This window comes from Callorhinchus milii, unplaced genomic scaffold (genome assembly GCF_018977255.1).
Source record: "Callorhinchus milii isolate IMCB2004 unplaced genomic scaffold, IMCB_Cmil_1.0 Scaffold3, whole genome shotgun sequence".
Classification (NCBI taxonomy): domain Eukaryota; kingdom Metazoa; phylum Chordata; class Chondrichthyes; order Chimaeriformes; family Callorhinchidae; genus Callorhinchus; species Callorhinchus milii.
The window spans coordinates 76026173-76053254 of NW_024704744.1; the positions used below are offsets into that span (position 1 = coordinate 76026173).

General features: G+C 42.5%; 1 protein-coding gene across 1 annotated transcript in view; it reads left to right on the plus strand.

The window, feature by feature from the left end:
• The first annotated feature begins 19685 nt into the window (after positions 1–19685).
• The window catches only part of LOC103181625 (inactive tyrosine-protein kinase 7), a 116799-nt gene continuing 109402 nt past the window's right edge, over positions 19686–27082 (plus strand). Inside the window, exon 1 of the mRNA XM_007898245.2 lies at positions 19686–20052. Coding sequence (XP_007896436.2) covers positions 19983–20052 — 70 coding nt within the window. The 5' untranslated portion in view covers positions 19686–19982. The remainder of the gene's footprint in view (positions 20053–27082) is intronic.

Here is a 27082-nt window from a genome sequence, read left to right on the forward strand (position 1 = left end):
ACAGCACCTTCAGGAGGATGTCCCAAAGCGCCTCACAGGATATCCTATTAAGTGGAGTGACTGCATATTTTTTGTGGACGAATGTGCAGCAACTGGTGCACAGCAATGTCCCACAAGCAGCCATGAAGTGAATGACTATTTTCTGTGGGGACTGTTGGCCGGGACATCAGGATAAAACTCCCTTCTTTTTCTAATAGTGTCATGGGATCTTGGTTTAATGTCCACCTGGAAAGACAAATGGGGTCTTGGTTTAACTACTTATGTGAAGGACGGGGCCTCTAACGATGCAGCACATCTCCACCACTACATTGGTGTGTGATTTTAGACTATATGAGTTCCAAGTTCCAATGTGTAAGAACGTTATGCAGACCTATGGGAACTGATGGGATCCACTGGAGTGAGTTCCTGGAGGATTAATTTGCGGTATTTCCTAACCACAATTTGGATTTACATTGCCATTCATGCACGGGGTAGTGTCTTGGATCGCTAACAGTTGTGGAGCTTGATGCTGAGCCAGGGAGGAGGGGGGAGGCTGGAGGGAGGAGGTGACTGTAGTCACAGTTGAAGAGGAAAGTCTTAAGGCGTCATCTGAAAAAGGGGAAGGAGGGGGCAAGGCGGAGGGATTGAGGGAGAGAGTTCCAAAGTTTTGCGGTGTGGTGACTGAAAGCACGGCTGCCAATGGTGGAGTGGAGGAGACGTAGCTTGGAGAGTCTGGAGGGATTTGTAGACGAGTGTGAGGATCTTGATGTTGATCCGTTCTGAGATAGGGAGACAGTGGAGCCTGCCGAAGACTGGTTTGATGGGGGTACAGAGTTTAGAACGGGTTAGTATACGGGCGGCAGACTTCTGAGTTATTTGAATTTTGTGGATATTGGAGCGATAGTGGACCAGAGAGGAGGGCAAAGGAATAATTCCTTATTAGGAAATTAGCAGGCTTAGTTGGTGTGTTTGCTTCTCATTAATGTTTGTAGCTCATGATCTAGGTTGACACTCCAAAGCAAAGTGACTGGAGGGGCTTTGTGCAGATGCTGTCCTTTGAATGAGTTTAACATTTCATTCTCAGTCTGTTAATCTGAGATTAATCAAGGAAAGGCTGATTTCAGATACAGAGCAAAATCTAGACATTTAGTTTCAATAAACAAACTGTGTGAATAGTTTGTACCTTGCTGAGTGCCTGTACCAGGAGCAGCACTAACTGTACTTAGTCAACGACAGAGTGAACCTTTTCATCTGACGCAGCAAGAGATTAGCACAAAGTACTGTACATGCTGTGAAGATAACACTAGTAGACTGAATGAATTAATGCTGAGCACAATATCATCAAAAATGCTAAAACCTCTCAATGTTACAGGGATCTTCAGTCAAATAAGAGCATGTAGCCACCACAGACCTGTGGTTAACTCTGATATCAATTCTTATTATGTGTATTTTATATTTGTAACTGAAGTGCCACATTATTTAAAGAAATCTCTGCGATGCGACAATCACTAATAATCTCTTCCTGTACTCAGTACACACTGAGGCACACACAATCAGGTACACACAGCTAGAACGGAAATTTTATGATATTGAGCTTCTGTCTCCATGTGCCATTCTCATATCTGAATTCTTTGCCAGAGCATCACTAGCAACACTGTAAGATAAGCATAGCGATGGCAGAAAGAGGGGTGCCTGAATATTGGCCCAACGTTGGCCCATGATGCTCCTGCCTGTGGATGCAGAAAATAAACATAGCTGTACACAACGTGTATGATCATAGACCACAATGCTGACCTTATTATGGGTTCCACACCACTCGCTCCAACCCTTGAGAGAAAATGTCTGCAGATAAACCAAAATGATGTAGAACATGAATTAAACCCCCTACCCCCCTTTCATGGACACCTAAGAAGACATTTAGGTAACCGGAAAATTATAAGTTGAATTAATTTTATTATAAATGTATGCACTTCGAAGTAGAAGCAGGCAGAATTGCTCATGAGTATTTCATTTATCCCACCAAGATTTTGATTTCTGTGAGGATATTTATGTTAGGCTCTCAAAAACTTTGTGTATACTTTGTGAAGTTGTGAACCTGTCTAATTTCAAACTTATTGAAACTACAATCTAGTACCAAATTTCATTGGTTAGGGCTAATAGTTACTGTATATTTAAAAAAATCTACATGGTCCTTTCGTTTGGCACACGACATGTTAATCGCCTGCCAGGATTGTGGAAGGCGAACTAGATGGACCTTGGTCTTCTTTCGCCTAGCAAGTTCTTATGTTCTTATGTGCTAAATTTATCCTATTAAAATTCTGATCAGGACACATTGGATAGATATGTAATTTGAGAGCCTTATTTTTGGCAAAGTTCCAAAGTGAGTGACTTTTCCTTTAAAATATCACCATTAGGCAGTTTGGACATGATGTGTGGTCTCATAGGCAATGCAAATACCTACCCAATATGGAACTCAAAAGTAGCATGTTTCAAACTGTGAATGCATAATCAGTTTACAGATTGAGATATTACAGGTTTTGGAATCAGTAGAGTGCACAGTGCATCTGGTTTCCATAATCTACTTTGACTTTTGGTGGGCTAAGTGGACACACACTTTGAATTCAGAAAGATGAAGCCAAAATTACTTAAATATGAATAATCTTCACAACCATACCGTAGATTACCTTTAAACCTTAAAAAGTCTTCCAAACGAATATTCTTTTCATGTTTCCAAATATCAAGTTCATCCCCCAAGCTGTCTGTGCATCTTGTGACTCAACTCATTCTGATATCTGGAGTATGTTTATTTCCATGATCAATGTAACTTGTCAGATTAATGCAGAATTTTGACTCTTTGGGTTACAAAAGTTTGGGGAGATGGTAAATAGATCTAGGACAACTCATCTCTGATGAGAAACTGGAATCGATGGAACCATAGTCAGACAGATTGAAGAAAATGTAATTAAAATGGATATGCTAAACTTATTCCCCACATCCTCCTCCAGTGTACGTTATATCCATATCAGATAATCTCTGTGTATCAGGCAATCTCTCAAGGGGGCTAAATATTTTGATGAAATAGCCAATATAAATTGAGTCATCCTTCTTTCAATTCCTATTGATCTCATATTCTGCCTGCTTGGTCTTCTGTGTGAAGATGCACCTAGCTCTGGAGTCAAATTATTTTTTATTTTGGGAATACAATATTAGTGACTGCAGGAAGGGCTACTTTCAATTGCTGTTATTATGTAAAAGTGAAGGATGTTAGCCATGGATCAAATTAACTGAGTAATTTAAGTACCATATAAATGCTTGCATGAAAACTGATGTAACTTGGTGTGAATCGTTGCTGAAATGGGACTGGAATCACTTTATTCTAATGGGGAGACCTGCAGGACAGTGGATCCTACACACATTGCTCACATGTGTGTCGTGTGTCCTCCAGTTGCCTCACTGTTGTACTTCTTTGCATCTTAAATCAGCTTAATACCACATCTGTGTAACTATGTTAGCCTTTCAAACTCATTCTAGCCATTCTCAAAGTGTACGGTGAGTTCACCTAGAAAAAATTAAATATGTGTTTGCTGAATGTCCTCTAAACATTATTATTGATGTAAAATGGGAAGTGCTTTGTGTGCTGAACACTAATCTCTGAAATCTTCCATTTTATTTGTTTGCTGGATGTGTCTGGTTTAACTTGTCACTGTGGTAGTAATGGAACCCGGAGCTGTTCAGGATGTTCCCATATCAAGTTTAAATGATACAGCGAGACTTTGTATGGCAGATTTAAACAACAATCTCCCCTGTGCTAAAATGCATGAGGTGGAGTGGGGTGGGATGCAATTCATTCCTATTGTATTTAGATTTATTTCTTCATGTATTTCTTATTAATATAACATCTTAAAGTGAAAGTAATAACATTATTCTAATATATGAATTGCATCAGACTATCTTGTGGATGAGTTGCTGAATGTTAGTGTGTGACAGTAGTCAATGGATATGCAGTAACTGATTGAACTAAGTATAATTGTGACAGGTGCATTATGTATACTGTATAATTGTGTAAATGAAATTTGGACACATACATGCCTAGCATTTTATGCAACATTGTATTCTTCATAGTATATTACTTTATAGCATTTTAATTTTATACTAGACAGATACAGCTGAAGCACTGCTTCTAGTTCAGGGTGCTCCATTATAGGAAGGATATTGGAACCATGGAGAGAGTACAAATTCACATGAATATTTGTTTATAGTTATGAGGATAGAGGCTGTTTTCACCAGAAGGGAAAGGTTAAGATCTTAGCAAGCTCTTGAAAATTCTTTTGACAGGATAAATAAAGATTATTTCTGTTAGTTGGTGAACAGGTAACGGGGAGAAGGTTAGCTTTTTTGACAACGATAGTTATTATTGAATAGAATGATTTACCACAATTGGCTGTAAAGCTAAAACTGTAAAACCATTTGAAGGGAATTAGTTCAGTTTTTGTAGCGAAACAATATAAAAAGATCCTGAGAAAGTGCACAGAATTTATATGGTGGGTTATACAAATGTAATTTTGTTGTTGCTGTCGTTATTTCAATGGAGTTTTTAATTAATTATATGACTAGAGGAGTGGAGTCCTGTTGTTGTCCTGTAGCTCAGTGGTTAGAGCACTCGCTTTGCAAGCAAGAAACCTGGGTTCAGTTCCCAGCAGGGCGAAACCTTGGGCAAGTTTCCTTACTCCACACGCCTGATAATAATCCCTTCAAAAAACAAAACAATAATAAATTGGTCATTTTCAATCCACGACTATTTGTGGGACACTACTGTGCGCAATTGGCTGCCGCGTTCGCCCACAAATATACAGTCAATTCACTTCACAGCATATTCTGTGAAGAGTTTTGAGACATCTAGAAGACGTGAAAAGCGCTATATCAAATGCAAGGATTATTATTATTAATTGGTATTCGATAACTAGTGGCTCCAACGTAGGCTTTTTTTGCTCTAATTTTTATGATTCTATAAGTTATCTAAAATAGTTGTGTTACATTAATTGGACAAATATTTTCTCTTTTAAGAGAGAAATGAGTAAGAGAATGGATAATGAGTAAGAGAACATATCTAATACAGTTATATCTCGGTTAATAAATAGATGGTGTAAATGTTTGCAGTTTGGTTCCAATGCAGTTCTAGTGAGCTCCAGATAATTTTCAAAGCTCATCTTAAATCAGGATATTGCTAACTTGCATTAATTTCACCAAGTCTCTACTTATTGTTCAACTTTCCAAAACCAAGAGGGCTGTTTTATGTTATGATTTGACTCACAGGGTCTGGGTCTTGTTAGATTTATAGAAGATTTACATATTGCTGAAAAAGCCTAACAAAAAGCAGCCTAACAATTCTCTTTTCTGCCAAACACAATTTTTTACTCTGCCTGAAGCCTAAGTCTGTCTAAGACTTGATATCTAGAGAGGTTCTTTTAGCAGCTTTCGTGCAGTTCTGGACAGGGTGAAAGAACAGATCTTCTCTTTCTTGTCTTTCTTTATTTCATTGATACTGCTGTGGTGATTGTCTTTTCCTTACTTCTCCCTGCCAAGCCCCAGATGTACAGTTCTGCATGATCATACAATCATAGAATCACAGAGTTTTACAGCACACAAGGAAGCCATTCGCCCCATTGTGCTTGTGCCAGCTCTTTGAAAGAACTACCAGCTCGACGTTCTTGTGTCCCCTCTGGTTCTTTTGCCAATTATTTTAAATCTAACGACCCATCCACCAGGGGAAACAGTTTCTTTCTACCTACTCTATCAAAACCTTTCATAACTTTGAACACCTCTATTAAATCTCCCCTCAACCTCTGCTCTAAGGAGAACAAATCCAGCATCTCACTCCTCCCTACATCCTCAGTGTATTGGAATCAAAATTCATCTCTTACTCTTGTCACCTATATTCAGTCTTCCCTCCAACAACCTACAGGGTTTTGAAGCTCAAATTTGGCTTCACTTAACCACTTACCTCATTTTTCTCCTCTCTTTTCAATTTTGGTGATGTCCTGCACTATGCCTCTTGACTTGAGATTCTCAAAATTAAATATTTTGCCTGCTGTTAAGTTTTAATTTTGAATGTTATGCTTATTTTAAATAGTTTATGGGTTTGAATTAGTTGGTTGCGATATTATTTCTGTGTTGTACAGATAAGGACACCTGCTTGTTTTAAAATTAATATATATTTGTATAAATACTATGAGGGTATGAGGATTGACCAGGGTCGAACTTGACTGCTAGCCAGTTGATGAAAGGTATTGTTTTTACAATGGCATGAATAGTGATATTCTGTAAATTCCTTTTTATTCATTTCTACTACAGAAATCTGCCTTGAACAGAATATAAGTGGATGCTTTATCAGATTTTATTTAATAAATTTTAGATGTTTGACAACTAACACGTGTTGAATCTTTTCCTTCTCCTGTTTACTTCTTCTCCTCCTTCAGATCTCCCAGATCTTATCTTGAGACAGGAGGCAGACCTGGAGAAATGCACCACTCACCTTGCCTTGCCATCCTGTGGAGAAGCAATATTCTCTCCTCTGACAGCCATGCACCCCAACGTATGGAATGTGCATGGCAAAAAAGGGGGTTGGATGTGTGTCCTTGACAGACTTAGCCTTTTCAACTAAAACTAGGAACTTTGAAAAGGGAACAGTATGGGATAAATACAACCCTGAAAGCTGATGGAATCAGCGCCATAGGCATGGAGTGTAAATGAGACTCAAACAAGATGGTTTCAGTCTTGCTGGCATTCAGATGCTACTGATGCTTTTCACAGGATTTGATATTAGACAGGGAGTCAGTCAGGACAGCAACAGTCCTGGAATCCAGGGTAGTCCACTTTACTGTATATTCTGTGAAAGGTTTTGAGACATCTCAATGACGTAATAAGGCGCCATATCAAATGCAAGGATTAGTTTATTATTATTATTAGAGTGGTGCAGGAGATAAACTCATGCCTGAAAATGGTACTTTTCTCCCCAACTTGTTTTCATTTTTAATTCAACCCATCACATCACCAGAGTCAAGTTGAATGTGAAAGATAAAGATTTGTGCCCCATATAAATTTTCTCTCAGTCTTCATTTGCTTTTCTCCCATGGGTTTAATACCAGTGAAGCCAGCCCTCCAAGCAGGACATCCTTATTCATTTCAGAGGACAGGGGGAGACTATCTGGTGCACCGCTTTTAACTCCCAAAGATAGGGTGCCAGAGACCATTAGTTTATTCGCTGCCTTCTTTATTTCCTGACAGCTACCTCCCTTCCCTTGTCTTAGCTACCATAATGAATTTGCCATGTGGGGGGCTACGAGATTAAACCTAACCTGCCCGCTCCATGGTGGAACACACCAACACAATGTTAACAAAAAATGTATAATTTGCATAATTGTGCAAAACAGATGTAGAAATTACATATTATGTAAACCTTGTTAAATCTGCAGTATAGAGTTTTTGCCTTAATTAGCCTGAAGCGAGACAGATTCCTCACAAACTATCTTGTCTTTGAGTCTCCCTCACGACAAAGTAGCACTTTTAACATTTCTGCACTAACCTGTTCAGTATATAATAATTTAATTTACTTCCAACCTACCTACGTAAGTCACAACTGTGTTCTATCCATCTCTCTAAGCTGACAGACCTAATTATTTTCTTATGGCTAACATTCATTCAGTGATTGCTTTTAGACTTAAAAATACAATTTGAATTAAGTGCAATGTGTGCTTTGGTCCACTGGGTGGCACCAAACCTCAAATGTTTCTGATGTGGCAATGGAAAGCTAAGTGAATGTTGAGGGGATTTGATCAGACAACAAAACAGCTGGGGTTAAAATATCATCTTGGTTCACTTTGTACCACTTTTGCCTGCGTGTGGTTTCAAGCCCTATATTTAGGGATTTGAACACCTAGTCCAGGCTGACACTCCAACCACAGTGCTGAGGGAGAACCAGAATTATTTTCTGAAGTGTCATGCTTCAGATGGGATGCTAAACTCAGGTCCTGTCTGCCTGCTCAGGTGGATTGCATGTTCAAGATCCCATGATACAATTGGGAAAACAGAAGGGAGAAGGGTGGGAGAAAAGAAGCAAGGCTAAGGGTTTCAGATAAATGAATCATAATAATAACCTCTACTGCTTTAAATAGTAAAGCTCAATGGCCTATGACTTTAGAGCACTTAACAGTACAAGATAGATTTGTGCTTCTCATTGCACAAAGGGTGAATTCCTGATGTATGCTGTCATCTGGGGTTGGTGCTATCCGACATCAAAAGGACATTCTTCCACCCCTCTTGTCAATACTAATGATGAGTCTGACTTTGATACGAACAGTCGCTGTCACCCACTCCACTGGAAAGCAGTACGAGTGGAAAAAGAGTAGAGAAATCATTAAAAAAAAAATCCTTTTTCTTAAAAAAGGCAAACTTCCACCACTAGTGGAGCTGGTAAAGCTGCTACCAGGAGTGACAATTGAGCCACGTGTGGCCGGTCTCAGCTGGGTGCTACACATTGACCTCAGTGCGCCGGGAAGGTCAAGAACATGATTGGTCTGAGCTGTGAATTCCTACAGGTGACCCGTCGTACTGTTGTTCTACACATCACTAACCACTGTATGGCACTGTTCCATTTCTGGACAGCTCCGCCAAGGACTTTTGAGTTAAAGGAACAACAGTGTTTCAATGGAGAAATCAGATACAGTGTCACTGACTGGCAAGAGTCTGCTTTTACATCAGTATTCACTGCCCGCTGAAAGATTGTTTGCTGTGATTACTGTGTGGCTTAGTTTAACTCCAGGTGTTGTACCAACTTGGCTATTGGTTGGAGGTTGATTGTTTATTAAGGAAAAATATATTTTCCCTCATGCCATTGAGCTCCTGAGCATGCAACAGAAAGGCAAAGTTCAGGACCAAGCAGTGAAGTGAATTTTCTTTTTTTTAAAAATCTTGAGTGTCCAATCATTTTTCTGATTTTTCTCTCTATTTTGGATACACCTCTTTGGATACACCTCTAACTTCCTCAGGATGAGATTCAGTTCCACCCTTGCCCTCCAACACAGCTCCCCAGTGGCCATTGTTTATGACTTCCCTGGCACCCCACTAACTCTCTGACCTCCTCACTTCCCAATTCACCACCCAGCCACTCTGCTCGACTGGCACTGGCTTTCTGCTTGTCCCTGGCACCCACCGCCCCACCATCGGAGGTTGCACATTCAGTCACTATACCCCAAAACTCTGGAACACTCTCCCTCAATCCCTCTGCCTTGCCCCTCTCTCCCCTTTTTCGAGTCCCACCTAAAAACCTTCCTTTTCGACCATGCTTGCAGCCACCTCCCCCCGGCTTGGAGTCAGGCTCCTCCACTGTTGAGTGTTCTGAAACTCTACCTTGCATGGAGGCCGCTATACAAGTGCAAGTTGTTGTACCAGTAAAAAGTCCCAAGCAACTCCCACAGACACCAGCAAACTCATCACAGATCTGGATTAAAACCAATAAACTCCTGTTCTGAAAGTTCCATCCACGATCCCCTTAGGAATATTACATGAGGTGGATTTGTGGTTAAGATGGGGAAATGACTGAAGGGAGAGAGGGCTCTGACCTACAATATCCTGTTGCTCAACACCCTAGAGGCAGTTTCACTGTGAGCAGGTCTCTTTGCAAAGTCACCTCAAATTAGGACCTGATTAAGTAGTTGCTGATGAGTAAACCTGGCACCCAGCACTGCACTTGTATTTCCAGAACAACAAGGTAGCTGGCACTTAATAAGTTGTCATGTTAAGAACAATGATGTGATAATGGTGTTGTATCAAATGCAAGGATTATTATTATTACAGGTTCTTCCTGCACTCTAGGGGTTTGGATGACAGTTGCTGGAAGGCATTATCTGGAGTCTGGGTTTATGAACACATGATCGTACATTCAGGGGTTGGTATTTACTTTGATTTGAAGATGTAATAAAAATAACGTGGCTCAGTGTGCATATGTACAGTATCTTGTAATATTAAAGAATACTTCTGCATTAACCAACCAAAGCAGGGATGGTGGTCTATATTTAGTGGTCTGAATGTGTGGACATCAGGTGACATCAGGACCAGCTTCCTTCAGACAACCCTTATCTGAAATAATTTTTGACCCGTGCACACTGCTGGTTTATTTTTAAGAATGGCCTTTCAAGGGGTCATCTTCTCCCCATCTCATTTCTGATGCTATTCTTACTGGACACACCACCTCATGGCTGACACAAAACCTGCTATCAGACACCCCCCCACACTCCTCTGTACCTATCCCTGAATTATGCTTCTGGGCAGTTCCAGTCAGCACTGGAAGAGGCGTCTGATGTATCAGGAAACCAGGAGAGTTGGTTTGACACGCCAAAACCCCTAACAGTGCATAGGAGTTTCCAAACCAAACGATTGAATTCCATATGGGTATTGTTTCCATTAGTGCAACTCCACGCCCTACACGTACTTGCCTTATTCCAGAGGGTTTAGGTGTAGATTTGCAAAAGCTGAGGCCTAGGGACCATACAGTGCTATACTGCTGGAATTTAACCAGCTAAGCTGTGTGACCTACCATTGCAGAGCACTAGTTAATTTTGTGGTGTTTTTCTAGCTTGGATCATCCTACTCATTTGGGCTTTTGCTTATATGGTTATTAGGAATGTGAGAAGAATCCCAACCTCTAATGATTGGTTCCCTCTATTAGGTCCAAGCTACGCTGACTGGTCAATCATCAACAGTGCTTTGGAAGTTCTCCAGACCTGTCTGGATCAGCTATCAGGTTTCCAAGACAGCCACAGAAGATTAACTTGATGGTGTGCCACATTGGAGCCAACTAAGCCCCAAAGAGACCTTGCTCATCTCCCCCCTCCTCTCCCTGATACGAAAAGAAAGCAAGGTAAAATAAATCAGAATATACCCTCAAATAGAGTATTCAACCAGAGGTCAGAAAGAAAGTTTAGCAGGCACCACAGAATTCCCAATATATGTTGTTAGAAATTATTTTATTCGTCAGTATTTTTTTAAAAAACTGAAAATCTATCTGTAGAACACACTTGAGTAAAGGAGGAAAGGATGAGCATACACTTTGTAATCTTGTGAAAATTATGTGATTTTGAATATGTTTAAATGTCACAGAATCAAAGAAAGAACATGAAAGATTGGGAAGTGAAGCACTGCTTGAAGAATGCATATGTGAGGCAATGTCAATGCCCCTTATGAATATCTTCATTGAAGAAGAGGGTCTTAAAGGAACAGCATATTATTTAGTAGAATTACCAATATCTATCCACCTGAACCCACAAAACAGGGAGACAGGATCATGGTTTAAGGTTTCTTCTGAAGGAAGAAACTAGAATCTTCAGGAACATTGCACTCCCTCAATATTGCCCTGGAGTGTCAGGCTGGATCATGAGCTCAAGTCCCAACTTGAGGTTTGAACCCTCAAAGTTTTGACTCGGGAAGCAATGCCAACTGGGTCAAGCTGCTCATAGACTACTGTTCATATTTGCATGGGAGGAGGGAATCTACACAAAATGTGCATGCTCCAATAATAATCCTTGCCTTTGATACTGCATCTATCTCACTGAAACATCTCAAAGATATTCGTAGGTAATTGCTGTCAAGTGTGGTGACTGCATTTGCAGGAGGCAATCACGACAGACAACTTGCACACACAAGTATCCACAAATGGCCAAGAAAGTGAAAAGATTGCCTCGAAAAGCAATCATAAAGCATCGAGTAGTGGAAGACAGCAGGGGGAGAGTTTTTTTTAAATGTCATTTAGGATTCCTTGGCAATTTCAGACAATACTATATAGTTCTTCAATGAAGCTAAAGGTTTCTAACTAACATGAGCGATATATATTGAGAGCATTTTTCAGGATTAACCACAGATCTGGAGTCTGTCACAATGTGCTGAGAGGTTGCACTTTTATTGCTGTAGGTTAAACAGCTGTTTGTCTTTAGGTGCCACAACTGCCTCAAAGCCACATGTTTCTGGTTTAGTGTTCGAAACGTGGATTATCTGAGCACTGAGTAACGTGAGCCGACAGTAAGGAGAAAGAAGTATATCACTAATCACCGGTGACAGCTGGCTCTGAAACCTGACTACCTCACCACCTGATACCGTTCACTTTGGTTGTACTGGTAAGGGTGGGGTGGGAATTCTGCTCATTTAAGAATAGCAAAAACATTCCTATTTATGGTATATATCTGCAGGAAGCAGTAGAATTATTTTTTGTAGCATAGTTAATCCTGCCAATGCTCTCTCCAACACAATGTACATCTTCTCTAATAATAATAATAATCCTTGCATTTGATATAGTTCCTTATCACACTGTTGAGACATCTCAAAGCATTTCACAGAATATATTGTAAAGTGAAGTGACCTTATATTTTGTAGGTGAAATGTGACAGCCAATTGCGCACAGCAGTGTTCCACAAATAGTTGTGGATTGAATGACCAAATTAATTTTATGAAATTGAAAGGATTATTACCCCCGGAAAGTGATTCACCAATCAACTAACAATCGTGTTCCTACTTACTTCTAGTTAAGCAGAGGCATGTGGAGTAAGGAAACTTGCCTAAGGTTTTGCCCTGCCTAGCAAATCAAACCCAAGTCCTCTCGCTTGAGAGGCAAGTGCTCTATTTATAAACACATCACAAATACCAATGTTATCTTCAGAGGCTAAATCTCCAGCTTTTGAAGCTTTCAATACCTTAATCTTCAGAACTTCTGAAGTATTGTCTTAGTGGCTTTAACACAAAACTAGCTTTTAATGTGCTTGTGCAGATTTTTATTTGGTTTCTTCCCTAGTGTCCTGAAGGCAATGACCAGGTGGGGGTTACGTTCCATGGGTGCAAACTTCCCTCTGATTCCTCATCAATTTTTTCATTGTGAGTTTGGCTCGGTTGAGAAGACTGACCTCTGGAACAAAAGGTTGCAACTCTGAGTGTAGTACTGAGTGCTGGATTGATAAAGATGCCGTCCCAAGGCGCTAACAGGGTTGGAAGCCTGGACTATGAGCTCAAGGATTGAAACTGGATTCTTGGATCTATCTTTCACTCTTGGCAGTGGCTTCACCAATGGAACCATTAGAGGAGCTGATATTTCAAGTTTCCCACAATAGAGTTGTTCTGTAGTTCAATGTGAACTTGTTCATAATATTTGCCAAGTCATATATCGATTCTAGTTTTTAATGAAAGCTTTTTCCAACACAAGACCAAATACTATTTCTCCACTGTGCTGATAATCCATTTACTACTGATATATTATAACATTTATGTGGAATAATATTTATCAAGAGCTGAATTTTTGAGAGTTTAAGATGCATTAGGAATTGAATAAAGGAAGTGGCAAAACAAAACGGTGTATGTTGCTATATAAGATGTGCAAACTGTAATACATTCCCTTTTGTGCTCAGTTACAAGGAGATACAACTTGTGTTTCTCATGGAGTTGTTCTTATTTATTCTTGGTATGCTTGAAAATACACAACAAGCACAACAATTTAAAATATAAAAAAAGGTAAAGTACTGCAGATGCTGGAAATCTAGTATAAAGACAGAAGTCGCTGGGAACACGTAACAGATCAGGCAGCACCCATGGAGAGAGGGAAATTAGTTAACGTTTCAGATCTATGTTCTGACGAAAGGTCATAGACCATTTTCCTCTCTCCATGGATGTCACCTGACCTGCTGTGTGTTCCCAGCAACTTCTGATTTAAAATATTATATTGTTTATTTCATGTTGGTTAATGTCTCAAAGCATTTCACAGATACATTATGGATCCCCATGTATAGTCAGAAGAGAGCGGCGGGGGGAGGTGGAAGAAGAAAAGTGACTGAAAGCAGAGTCGAAGCAGTGGAGCTGGGAAGCCAGAGAGTACTCTGCAGCCTGTGTCCTCTCCCGCATCAGGCTCCGTGAACCGATCAGCCCCATCCTCGCCCGACTCCACTGGTTTCCCATCACACAGAGGATACAGTTCAAGATCCTGGTCCTCACCTTCAAAGCCCTCCATAGTCTTGCTCCCCCCTACCTCTGCAATCTCCTAATCCCCTACCATCCTGCCCTCTCCCTCCACTCAGCAGGTTCCTGCTTGCTTCATGTCCCCCGACTTGCCCGCCCCACCATTGGCGGGCAGGCCTTCAGCCACACTGCCTCCACTTCATCCCGAAGGTCCTCCGACTCACCCCCTCCCTTGCCTCCTTCAAGACCCATCTCAAAACACTCTTTTTCGACCATGCTTTCGATCACCCTGCCCCTGACCTCCACCCTCCCGAATCCTGCCCCCCAGCCCGGGTCTGAAATTCTGTCTGTCCAGTGCCTCCCGATGTGAAAGCTGCTATACAAATGGAATTTTGTTGTTGTTGAGTAGGGAGTTAAAGAAGTAAATTTTGGAGGTGAAGAAGCAATGGATGAGGATTTCCAATGTACTCCACTGGGGTGAGATAGTGTCAGAGGCGGGCAATGTTGCAAAGATGGAGGGGGGCAGACTTGGTCAGAGTAAAGATGAAAAACTTAAAGAAGAGGTTGAACAAAATGCCATCATTCGGATGAGACGTTAAACTGTGGTCCAGTCTGCCTGTTCAGATGGACCTTAACGATCCCATGCACTATTCGAAAAGTGAAGGGAGTTTCTTTCTTCTGGTATCCTGGCCAACAATTCGCTTGATAAAAAAAATTGATCACTCACTCCACGGCTGTTTGTGGGACATTGCAGTGCGCAATTGTGCTGCCGTGTTGGCCTACAAATACCCAGTCACTCCACTTCACAGTAAATCTTGTGAAGCATTTTGCGATGTCCTTCCAATGTAATGAGGCGCTGCATCAAATGCAAGGATTATTATTATTATTAAGTTTTGTACAGGCTCCATGAGCAAGAGTCAACAACCCGCCTCTCTGTTACTCCATGCCCTGGTACCTCCCTAACTTTCCGACCTGCTCACGCCCCACTCCTCTAACCAGCCCCCTTAGCTGGCTGTGTCCCTTGTCCTCTCCGCTCCATCATTGGTGACTGTGCTTTCAGCCAATATGTGCTGAGCCTCTGGAATCTCTGCCTCAATCCATCCGCTTTTGCCAACCAATTTGTAGAGAAGCTGATTTCTCCTCAACAATGTCCCGCAAAAGGCCATTTGAAGTGAATGACCGACTTTATCTCTTGGATTGTTGGCCAAGGCCCAGGATTTTGATACAGGCGATTATCCAAATTAAGATTTTTCTGATAGGTTAATGATGATTAGTGCCCTGCTGACAAAACGCAAATCCTCCATATTTTTACTTTCCTTTACAAAATATATATTTATTAGTATACTAGCTGTACCTGTTGCAGCTACGATTGCAAACAAAGGATCCAATATGGAATGTAGATTGACACACAGACAGATACACAGGCATTTCATCCTTATCTATACTCATTTGGGAGGATTCCTTTTGGAAGTACTCAGTGGGAGGATTCGGTGCTTTAAAAACGTGACTTTGTTGTTGTTGCCATGGCTTAGCTTCGTCTGTGTTCTTTATTTTGTTCCCGCCGCTTGGCTACGTGCATGCTCTGTGACCCAGGATGCCACATGGCCACTTACACATGAGGTGTAACTGCAGTGAAAAACACAAAACTGAAAATAACTCATGAACGATAGGAGATACCCAAAAACAAATATGCAATGTCACTCCCAGTGCAAGACCTTTCCGATGAGGTACAAAATCATGTCTCTATGTCAATCAGTTATTGAGATCCTTCTTGAAGTGCAGACATTGTTGTTTTATTAGTATAAATAAAGAAGATAGAAAAAGATATATACTTACACTTATCTCAAAAGGAATAAAATCCTGTGACAGAAAGAAGAAACACAACACATTATTATCCCGTTACAAGATGCAACAGACATGGCCTCTTGTGGCGAGTGGAGGGGGATTGCCTCTATGCATACTATGGTGGAGGGACCAAGGCTTTCCCGTGTCGGGGTTCTGCCACCCTTTGCAGGGCGCAATTACAAATAGGGTATTGTACTCCCCCTCCCTATCCTTTCCCCTTTATGAGGAGTGTGGACAGGTTTAAAACACCCATCAGTTGTGACTTTCCCTCCGCTCGTTTGTGAGAGACACAAATAATATCCTCTCTATCTGTGACCAGGGCTCCCTTTGCCTCCTTGTCCTCCCGGACCTCTCCACCGCGTTCAACACAGTCAATCATGCCATCCTCCTTCACCACCTCTCCTCCACAATTCACCTCATTGGGACTGCACTCGCTTGGTTCGAGTCCTACCTTACAAACCGCCTGCACTACATTTCTGCTAATTTTTTTTCTTCTCGCCGCCGCCCGGTCACCTGTGGGGTACCCCAAGGCTCCATCCTTGGCCCCCTTCTTTTCCTCAGCTGTATGCTCCCTCTGGAGCTGTCATCCGCAGACTTCCACATGTATGCAGATGACACTCACTATACTTCTCCTCCTCCAGCTGCAGCCCCTGGTCCTCTGATGTTGTCAACTTGTCTGACAGACATCAAGGCCTGGATGAGCGCAACCTTCTTGCAATTAAAGGTCAACAAGACGAAAGGCATACTCTTTGGCTCCCTTCGACGTTTTCTGTCCTGCGGTTCAGACCTCCTCAATCTACCCAATCTGTCCTTAAAACTCTCTGAACCAATGCGCAACTTAGGCATCAGGTTTGATCTCCAGTTATCCTTCCTCCCCCATATCTGGTCCCTGACCAGGACCACTTTCCTCCACCTTCGCCACATTGCCACCTCTGACAATACCTCACTCCACAAGCTGCCGAAACCCTTGTCCACGTCTTCGTCACCTCTCGGCTGGACTACTCATAAACACCCTCCTTACTTCCTCCACTATTCACAAAATTCAACTCATCCAAAAGTCTGCCACCCGCATTCTCACCCACACTAAACTCTGCACCCCGTTTACCCCGGTCCTTGCCAAACTCCCCTGGCTCCCTGTCACAGAGCAGATCGACTTCAAAATCCTCACTAGTGTTTAAATTCCTCCATGCCTTGGCACACCCCTATCTCTCCAACCTCCTCTCTCCTCACAGCACTACTTGCTGCCTCTGCTCTACTGGCTCTGGCCTCCTCGTCCCTCAAATCGTCCACCATTGGTGGCGTGCCTTCCGCTACCACCCCGAAGCTGTGAAGCTCTCTCCGTCAAACCCTTCGCCTCGCCCCCTCTTTCCTCATTTTCAGGTTGCGCCTGAAGACCTTCCTCTTCAACCGTGCTCACCTTCCCCCTCCCCCTGACCCAGCATTGGGCTCCACCATTGTTAAACGCTCTGGGACGCTGCCTGACATGGAAGGTGCTATATATATGGTTGTTGTTGATGTGCACACATTTTTTTGGAACGCTGTAAGAGATTCAGGAGGAGGCTATACCAAAAGGTTGTGTACAAAAGAAACTTTATTCAGCTTGACAAACATATCATTAAGCAACGTAATCATTAGACAATAAAATACAAAGAGAACAATATTACCCATCCTCCTTGGGGAATGCGCTCCACACGATACCAACTATTTTCCCTCTAGATATTCTCAATTTATATTGTTAATGGTTGTAATTCACCACCTCCTTGTCTTATTAGGAATTCATTGCCTTATTAGAAGTTCCTTTTAAGTTACTGCTATCAAGGTATGCACCTTCGTGACGCTGCACAAAACACTCCACAACTCCATATAATAATAATATTTCTTGCATTAGATATAACACCTTATTACTTCTTCGTGACACCTGAAAGAGCTTCACAGAATATACTGTAAAGTGGATTGACTGTGTATTTAGTGGGAGAGATGAGGCAGCCAATTGCACACAGCGGTGCCCCACAATGAGCGGTGGATTGAGTGAATAAATTATTAGCATTTTTAAAATATATAAGATTATGTGGCCTCTTATCTACTTTCTCTTATCTTATGTTTAACCCTTTTAATGTTACACAATAATGTAGGAATTGGGGATGTTTGTTATTTGGAGAGACCAGAGAAGCTGGGATTGTTCCTTAGTGCAGAGGTTAAGAATAGATTTAATAGAGGTGTTCACAATTATGAGGGTTTTTGATAAGAGTAGATAGAGAGAAACTGTTTCCACTGGCAGTTACTGGTTGGTAACCAGGGACATAGATTTAAGATATTTGGCAAAAGAACCAGTGGGGAGATGAGGAGAATTTTTTTTTACACAGAGAGTGATGATCTGGAATGGACTGCCTGAAAGGGTGGTGGAAACAGATTCAATAACAACTTTCAAATGGGAATTGGATAGGTATTTGAAGAAGAAAAATGTGCAAGGATATAGGGAAAGAGTGGGACTGATTGGGTAACTCTTCCAAAGATCCTGCACAGGCACGATGGGCCGAATGGCTTCCTTCTGTGCTGCAATATTCTATGATAATCTCTCCAGTTTATAATAATAATAATCCTTGCATTTTGATTTAGTGCTTTCCACGTCTTCTAGACGTCTCAAAGTGCTTCACACAAGACAGTGTAAGGTGAATTGACTGTATAATTGTAGGCGAAACGCGGCAGCCAATTGCGCACTGCAGTGTCCCACAAAGATTCGTGGGTAAAAAGGTATGAGTGACCAAACTTTTTTTCTGACGGATTATTATCCCCGGCAAAGCGATCCACCAATCGACTAACAACCAGGTTCCTTCTCACTGGTCGGCGAACAGAGAGGCACGTGGATTGGGGAATCTTGCCCAACATTTGGCCCTGTTATTCCTAAATATTAATGCTATCAACTTAAGATTACGTCGGACAGAACAACTCCAAAACTTATAAGACTCGCTTTTCTGGGGGCAATAATGCCTTCGAGAAAAAAAACTGGTCACTCGATCCACGGCTGTCTGTGGGACGCTGCCGTGCGCAGTTGGCTGCCGCGCTTCGCCCACAAAATACACACAGTGAATTCCCGTGACGGTCCATTCTGTGAAGCGCTTTGAGACGTCTCGAAGACGTGTGTCAAGTGCAAGTGTAATTATTAATTGGAACACCTCCAATGTCCGCACCCGCACGCATTCCCGATAGGGCGCCCCTGATGTGCGCCGTGAGCACCCGGTAACCCCGGCAAACACCGCCAACACAAACCGTGCACTGAATGCCCAGTCAGTCCCACCCCCGGGCTCACCGCGGGGCCTCCGCCGGGGTTCCCTTCCCTTCATCTACAGGGGGCAGTTACACAGGTGGGCCTGTCCCGGCGATGCCGTCGGGTGAGCCCTGACCTTACTCCCTCTCTTTATGGGGCTCTGATATACACACATTTTCGGGCCGCTCTTCAGTTACACATCGAGCGTCCTCTCTACACACACACACACACGCGCACACGGTTACAGGCGAGGGACACGACCGCCATTCCTGTCTCCAGCTGAACGACAAAGCTCCGTTACCACGCAACCTCACCAATCTGCCCGTGCCCATGCTCGCAACCCATACTGGCTTCTGATTGGGCAACAATCACGACCCGCCCCTTCAAGTTGAGCGGTGATTGGTCGTCCGCAGCTGTCCATCGGAGCCGGCTCAGGTTGAGGTGCGCGCGGTGGCGAGAGGCGGTTATTTTTAAACCCCCCCGGAGCCAGAGCCCGCCCACTCGCTCTCTCGGTTGGTGGGTTGAGGAGCTGACTGTCGGGCAGGAGCCGCCGCTCATTTGCCGAGGCAACTGTCTGTCAAACTCCCACCGTTTCCGGCGATCAGGTTGAGGTTAGCGCGGCGGCGTTTTCTCTTTCTCTGTTCGTGTCTGTCGTCCACTGCTCTCCCGCCGTCGGTCGGGGTCAGGTGAGGTGAGGGAGAAAAAAAACTTGAGCGTCGCTGGAAAATGCTACAAAACCGGCCGTTGGAAGAATAACCGCGGGACTGGCGGCGGCGCCACTCAATCACCGACTGACCCAGGGAGTGAGTGAGTGAGGAGAAGCCGGACTGCAGGCGGGAGCGAGGCACCGAGCCCACCGAACGGCTCTTTTTATCTCCCTCTCTCCTCCCGCCCGCTGTCGGTCCACATGTATTCCTCGACGCTGACCCGCAGACCCTCCATGGCGGCGGCCGTGCTGTCCGCGCTCCTCGCTCGAGGTAAGTAAGCGAGTGGGTGTAAAAAATAACCGTTAGCGGAGGCTTAGAAGAAAGATACGGAGAGAGAGGGAGAGAGAGAGAGGGAGAGAGAGCCCGAGGATGGCCAAGGGGGAGACGTTTGCATGTCTGTGTGTGTGTGTGTGTGTGTGTGTAAAAAAAATATTACCCTCGAAAGGAGGTACCGAATCCCGGGAAAGCGGCGTGACTCCTGCCCTCGGGAGCCCCGGTCTGCTCGCCCCCGCCGACACCGGGGAACCGAAATCAGACCTCGTCCAGATACAGCCGGCACCGGGTTCACCGAAGGGGAGCTGGTCGGTGCCATGGTTCTCCGCTTTGTTTTAATACCATCTTTTGCAGGCGGTGGTTAAGTCTCTGCCCCCCCCCTCCCCACCCCCCCACCTTACCTTTCGTCCCTTTGAAGTTAAAATGTTTTTTTTTAATTCTGAAACTGATTTTGAACGAAGCCGTTTAAATCTCACGTGCGATCTGTCCGCAACGCGAAGGAAGTTCGAGGGTTTGGGAGTTGCTTGAAATTGGCTACTTCTGAAATCTTAGTCGGTCAGAAATGTTGTTGAGATTGAAAGGGGGGAAAAGAAGGAAAAAAGCTTTGAAAATCGTTATAAAAGAATGCCAGTTTGTGACTTAGTTAAACCTCCGCCTTGTGATTCCTTTGATAATTGCAGCCAGATGGAAGTTTGGAAAGTTTTTATCTTTCAGTTCGTGTCTAATGCACGTTTTAAGTCTTTTTTTTTCTGAACCAGGACAGATTTTAATTTTCTGTGATCGCGCACTAACTCAGGGGTGCAACCCAGAAACATGACATTTTGAAAAAGTAACATATTCCTGATCATCGCTTTGCATTTGAACCACTACTTTGAGGTTTGCTGCTTGTAAAAGTGGGGTGGGAGACGCTGAGTTTGGGAAAGACTCGACTCCTCTTACCGCAGAAACCCAGTTTGAAAGATGAGTCAGAAAGTTAAAGTTAATATTGGAATGTCTTTATTAACATCTGCAATATTTAAAAGTTTGCTTAGTCAGAGTTTTTTTAAAATCTTTTCGGTTCATCTTGTAAACTATTTGCTGGAGTCTCAGTCCCAGAAAGATCAGAGGAATGAAGTGGCTGTGGCATTTTTCAGGAGGCTCCACTTTTTCTTAAACGATTTGTACTAGTTTACTATTAGTATTGGAAAGGCTTTTGCCTAAACTTGGATGGGATGTTGAGTTTCTTCGACAGGGAGGTGGGAGGAAAGGAGGGAGATTATCATGGTCAAGACTGACCCCTTCTTCACCCGCCATCCACATGCATCGCTAAAAATGGGTTTGCTGGAGAGTGACCAGGAAACTCTGTTCAACATGCTTTTCCTCTCTTCCCAAGCCTAAGGCTGTAGCCCCCACAGCAGCGCCAGCTGACATTCGTTAGCATGGCATAGATCCTCGATTGAAGTTGTGTGTGGTATATATGTGCTCGCGGATCCATTTCGGGAAGCAGAAGAATGGAAGAGTTTCCAGCATGAAAATAGAAAAGCTGGAAATCCATAGCAGGTCATTTAGTGTCTGAAAAAAGATTTTTGAATGGATTAACTTAGCTTTCTCTTTCGGTGCTTATTGGCATGCTGTGTATTTTGGGAATTTAGTAATTCTTATTCCTACAAAGGCTTCACAAATTCATTGGGATTAAATTTTGCAAATTAACTGGTGTATTTACGAGTGCTTATTTAGTGATTTGAAATGCTTTTAAGAAGTAAAAATGCAAAAGTACGTTTGCACAAAAATAGGTTATGAAAATCCTTATAGTTTTGATTTTCTTAAATGTTCAAAGGCTTGATGATTATTGCAAATGATGGTGAGGGCAAACCTGGTGTGTACTTGGATCTCCAGTGCACTGTGGAAATGTGAATGAATGTATTCATTTGAGAGGGCTGCATGTGAAAAAAGTGGGACTGGTCCTTTTATACAGATTAGTGGAAGTATGATAGTATTCCTGGACAGACTCTGAGGTTAACCGTTTCCTTTCTGCGGTCTACTTTTTTCAAACGGCTTCTAACAATCAGTTGATAAGAACACAAAAAAAATAGGAGCAGGAGTAGGCCATTTGGCCCCTCGAGCCTGCCTCGCCATTTAATAAGATCATGACTTATCTTCTACCTAATTTCATTTACCTGCCCTATCCCCAAATCCCATAATCCCTTTAGTTTTTAAAAATCTATTGATCTCAGTCTTGAATACGTTATGTGATTTACACAAGTAACCATTAGATCCCATCACATAATTTCTAGCCAGGCTCCACTGGCTTCCTAACGCTGAATGAATCGATTTCAAGACTCTCACACTTGTTTTCAAATCCTTTTAGGCCCTAACATTTCCCTACCTCTCCGACCAGCTTAACCCCAAACACCCAACCCGCTGCCTTCGCTCAACTGGCTCCGACCTCTCACTCCACCAAAACTCTGGAACACTCTTCCTCTATCCCTCCAATTGCCCCTTCCTTCATCATCTTCAGGTAGCCAGAAGAACTTCCTATTCGACTGTGCCTTCGGTCATCTCCGCCTCCCCCTAGCTTGGCATCGTGCTCCACCACTGTCAAGCGCTCTGGGACGCTACCCTGTGTGAGGGGCGTTATGTAAATGGTTGCTGTTGTTGTGTGTTCTTCTTTGATTTTTTTTATGCAGTGGTTTTTCTAAAATTGCAGCCTGAAATTCAGCACATCACACAGGAATGATGCGATTTAAAAATTGATCCATTTGTGATGTTGCTGGAATTAAGAGACTTGTTAAAAAGAGATTAATTAGAGAGAGATTAATTTCACTGGAGCATTCCAAAGATAAACGCATTAAAAAGCCAGTTTCTACTTCCAACTGCACAATCTTATCTATACTGCTAATTGCCCATCCCTCTGGTAGCTATGTTGTGAAAAATGTTATTGGTGACGAATTGCCTCTTGAGACTTTATTGAGCCTCTGAGAAAGACTTGCGGTCTTTACTGTGTGCAGTCCCAGAGGATGTGACTTGTTTGTGTTATAGATGTAGAATTTGTAGATGTACACTGTCGCCCTAGGATTCAATCATTTACATATTAATGCTGTTTTTAGCAACATAATATTCAGATATCTTTATTGCAAACCAGTCACTACAGTTTACAATAAATCCAGTGAAGTGGTGACGATGTATCAACGACAACAACAACAAGATTCCATTTATAGAGCGCCTTTCACGTCGGGAGGACGTCCCAAGGCGCTGTACAGTTGGGTCAGGACCCGAGCAGGGGGGAAATGGTCAGGGTGAGGGGAGGGAAGGGAGGGGGCGAGGAGGGGGTAGAGAGTTGAGAGGGGAGCTGAAGGCACGGTCAAAGAGAAGGGATATAGCACCTTATCACATTAGTATCTCCAGACACTTTTTTGGCAATTTTTTCTGTCAAGTGTAATGTTTGTGCAAAGCAACGTCCCACAAGCAGCCATGAAGTGAATGACCAATTTTTTTTTCTCTGAGTGATTTTTGGCTAGGGCACAAGAAGAAACTTATTGAATAGTGCCATGGGTTCGCTAACATCTAGCGAAATCTGCAGGGGGAACTAGGTTTAACATCTCCCCCCTGATAATACAGCAGTCTGCTGCTACTGTCCTGGAGTCAGCCTAGACGATGAACTCAGACTCCCATAAGGGGATGGAACTCGCAATCTGACTCCGAAACAAGAGTATTACCAACTGAATTTTTTGAAGGCGGCATATAAAAAGTCAGCATGAGAAGTGTCCCTGTTACAGTGCAGTCAGCATGCATGGCCACAGTATGCATTCATTGGGTATCATTAACTGTTGTAATCATAGCCTGCCTGCTGGATCAAGACCAATAATTATGTGTTCTATAACTGGAATATTATGTGTAATGTAAAGAGAGATTTACCATTGATCAATGGCTGTAAGCAACTATATTTGCCATTGATTTGGATATGGAAGGTGGACAGAACAAAGACATCATTCCAGGGCATATGAAAGTTGTTCCTTCGATCTACAATATATTTTTCAAACTAGATTTTTGCTTGTTAATTACAAGAGTAAAACCTAATCCTAACTACTGTGAAGTGCAGCATGTTTACCAGGCAATCCTTTCTCCTTGTGGACCTGAATTTGAATTAATTCCAGATTTGTGCAATAAATTCTGCTCTCTGCTGTTTCAGTTATACATAACATTAGTTTGGGGTAGTCTTAAGTTCCTAATGAGTTTAGGGTTGTGGAACAAAAGTGTTCATGTTTAAGACCAGATTGACGTTAAATTATTTCTACCTATTTTATTTGGTCAGACAAACATATGTCAAATCTCATCCCCATGCTTAAGAGTATCCAAACAACGCAGAGTTCCATATGGGTATGCTACCTACACATGGAAATCTCCCAATCTGGAATGGAATACACACTCCCTACAATGAATCATCCGGCTTACCTAATTCTGAAAAGCACTAGCTCAGGTTGGTGACGGTTGAGGCTTCAGAGAGACAGTGTGTGTGTGGTGTGTATGTTCTGGGATACAGCTAGAGTTTAAGAAGCTAAAACTATATAGATTGCCACTAAGAGCACCATCTGTTAAGATTTCCGCAGCTTATCCAGCTAGGGCAAACCTAGCTTTTGGAGATTGGGCTTGCATGGTTAACAGGAGCTGAATGGGAGGAGTCCCTGTTCTCCGCTGCTCCTCCGAAGTCTTGCAAAGAAACCTGGCTGGCTGGTCTGTCATCAGTACTGTGGATTCTTCTGGTTCAGGAACTGGACTACAGAGACTGCCATAGAAGATTAACATGATTCTGAATGTTGCAGGGCATCATCTTGGAGCCAGTTTCTCCCCAAGTAGATCCCACTTAACCTTTCTTCCTTGACTTGATGGTGTGGACCATCATGTTTCACGCAGTTTCAGTGCTAATCTTACAATGCTTAAATCCATTCCTTGTGGAGATGACTCAAAATCTGTATTTAATCTTGATCTTTGTCACTTTAGTTTAATGAGATGTGCGAGGGAGTGTGTGTGTGTGCAAGAGAGAGAAACAGTGAGAGCAGAGAGAGAAAGGAGAATTGAGGGCAGCATTTCATGGTTCACTGTCAGGACAGACGGATGTGGCGGGAAAGAACGAGCACAGACACCGAGTGATGTCCACCTACCTCTCCACCGTATTTCCCAGCCTGCCCGTTTCCTTTGCAGAATGAACAGCAGTTGGATTCATGTCCAGCCCATCTGCCCCACCATCAACATTTTGCCCCTGCTCTCTGGAGTGCCTTTACTGGAGTCCTCCCCCCACTTCCCTTTCAAGGCACGTCACGACCTAACTCTTTGACCATGCTTTAGGTCATCTATTGCTTTGCCCACAAAATACACAGTTAATTCACTTTACAGCATATTCCGTGAAACACTTTGAGACATCTCGAAGTTGTGATAAGGTGCTATATCAAATGTAAGTATTATTATTTGTTCCCCTCCCCATCCCACCTCTCTTGGCTCTCATCCCCCACTTAAGTGCCGAGCCGACAGTGTCAAGTGTCAATATTACTCGTGCGTCCTGTGGACCTTTCTCAAATAGGGAATCCGGCCCACGGCAGCCAAAAGGTTGGATCATCCTGCCTTTATTCCTGCGCTTTGAATTCATTAAGTGATCCACTGACGCCTGTTCAGCCTCTTTCACTGATGTTTTTGTGACAAGTTCTCCCTGGTTTGTTGCCAGTGATATTCCTTTTTGTTTCATTTTGTTCTGACTCCTATTAACGTTTTGGTTACCGATTTGACCTTGAGTCAATTTTTTGACATCAGCTCTTCTTTTGGGCCCTTTAAGGAGGGCATTGTAATGACGTTTCCACTGCTTCACTGAGAGAAGAAAGTCCTATCCCATAACAAAATCAGTTTGCAGAGTTCTGCTAATTATTGAAATACTTGAAAGTCAGACTTTCTTCCTGCAGTGAAACCTCAATCGTGTACACATGTAGCTGACGCTGAAAGTAAGGATAGATTCTGTGGTTTGGTACATGTGGCTAATAAAGTATTCAAAAGCTGCATTCTCTGCAGCTTTAGAACGCTCTCTTTGAGGTATGAATCAATGCAAATTTGTCTTGTTTTTAAACTATTGAAGATTCTGAATAATTGGTGTAATTTATGGGTGAAATTGTGGTTCAAATACTCGTATATAGTCACGAGAGGCTCAGATTCCTTACTGATTTTCTCATCCTTTCAGAATCCTATACCCACCATCTTTCCGTTGTAGGATTAATCTGTTTCTTAAGTACATGGTCAACCTGGTTCAGTTGGTAGCATTGTATTGTATATCAACTGCAAGAATTATTATGATGGTGTACTTTGTGATTTCCTTTCGTATGGTTGAAAAAAGCTATTTTTCTATTGGTTCTTTAGGTGTTCTTTCTGTTAAGATTAATCTAAAGTCTTGTCTGCTTTGGACTGTGGAAGAAATGTTTTTTCTGGAAGAAATGTTGAAGTCAAGACCTGAAATTCTGTGTGCTTTAGTAATCTTATCAGTGTGGGCACTAGCCTGAAGTACGCCCCGGCTTTAGCCCTTATTCCAATCTCAGCAAAAGTTTGACTTTGTTCCTTTTATCCTGGGTTTGTCACTGAGAGTATAATGAAGCCAAAGTCTTCAATGTTGAATAGGTTCCAAGTTTGTGTGTGGAGAAATATTCGCCAAATGTTTGAACTTTTTCATGAACTATGGAGCTGAAATAAGGAAAACCAAAAGTCAACCCATATAATATCTCCATTCTGGTTTTATATTGTGTATCATGGAAAATTAGCTGTGATATATATGTATATGGTACATACAAAGTTACATGCATAATTTTATAGGGTTTTCTTGCCTTCAGTGCATTGTAATTAGTTCAGGATGTTCAACCCTGCAGTCTGGAATCCTGATCAGATGTAGAAATTCTTGTTTATTGTGTACTCAGAGATTCCTGTGTCAAGTAACTTGGGATTTGAATGTTGCTACAGCTGATTAGGATCAACTTTAGCAAGCTCAGAACATCCTGAAATAATTATATTTGCAATGCAT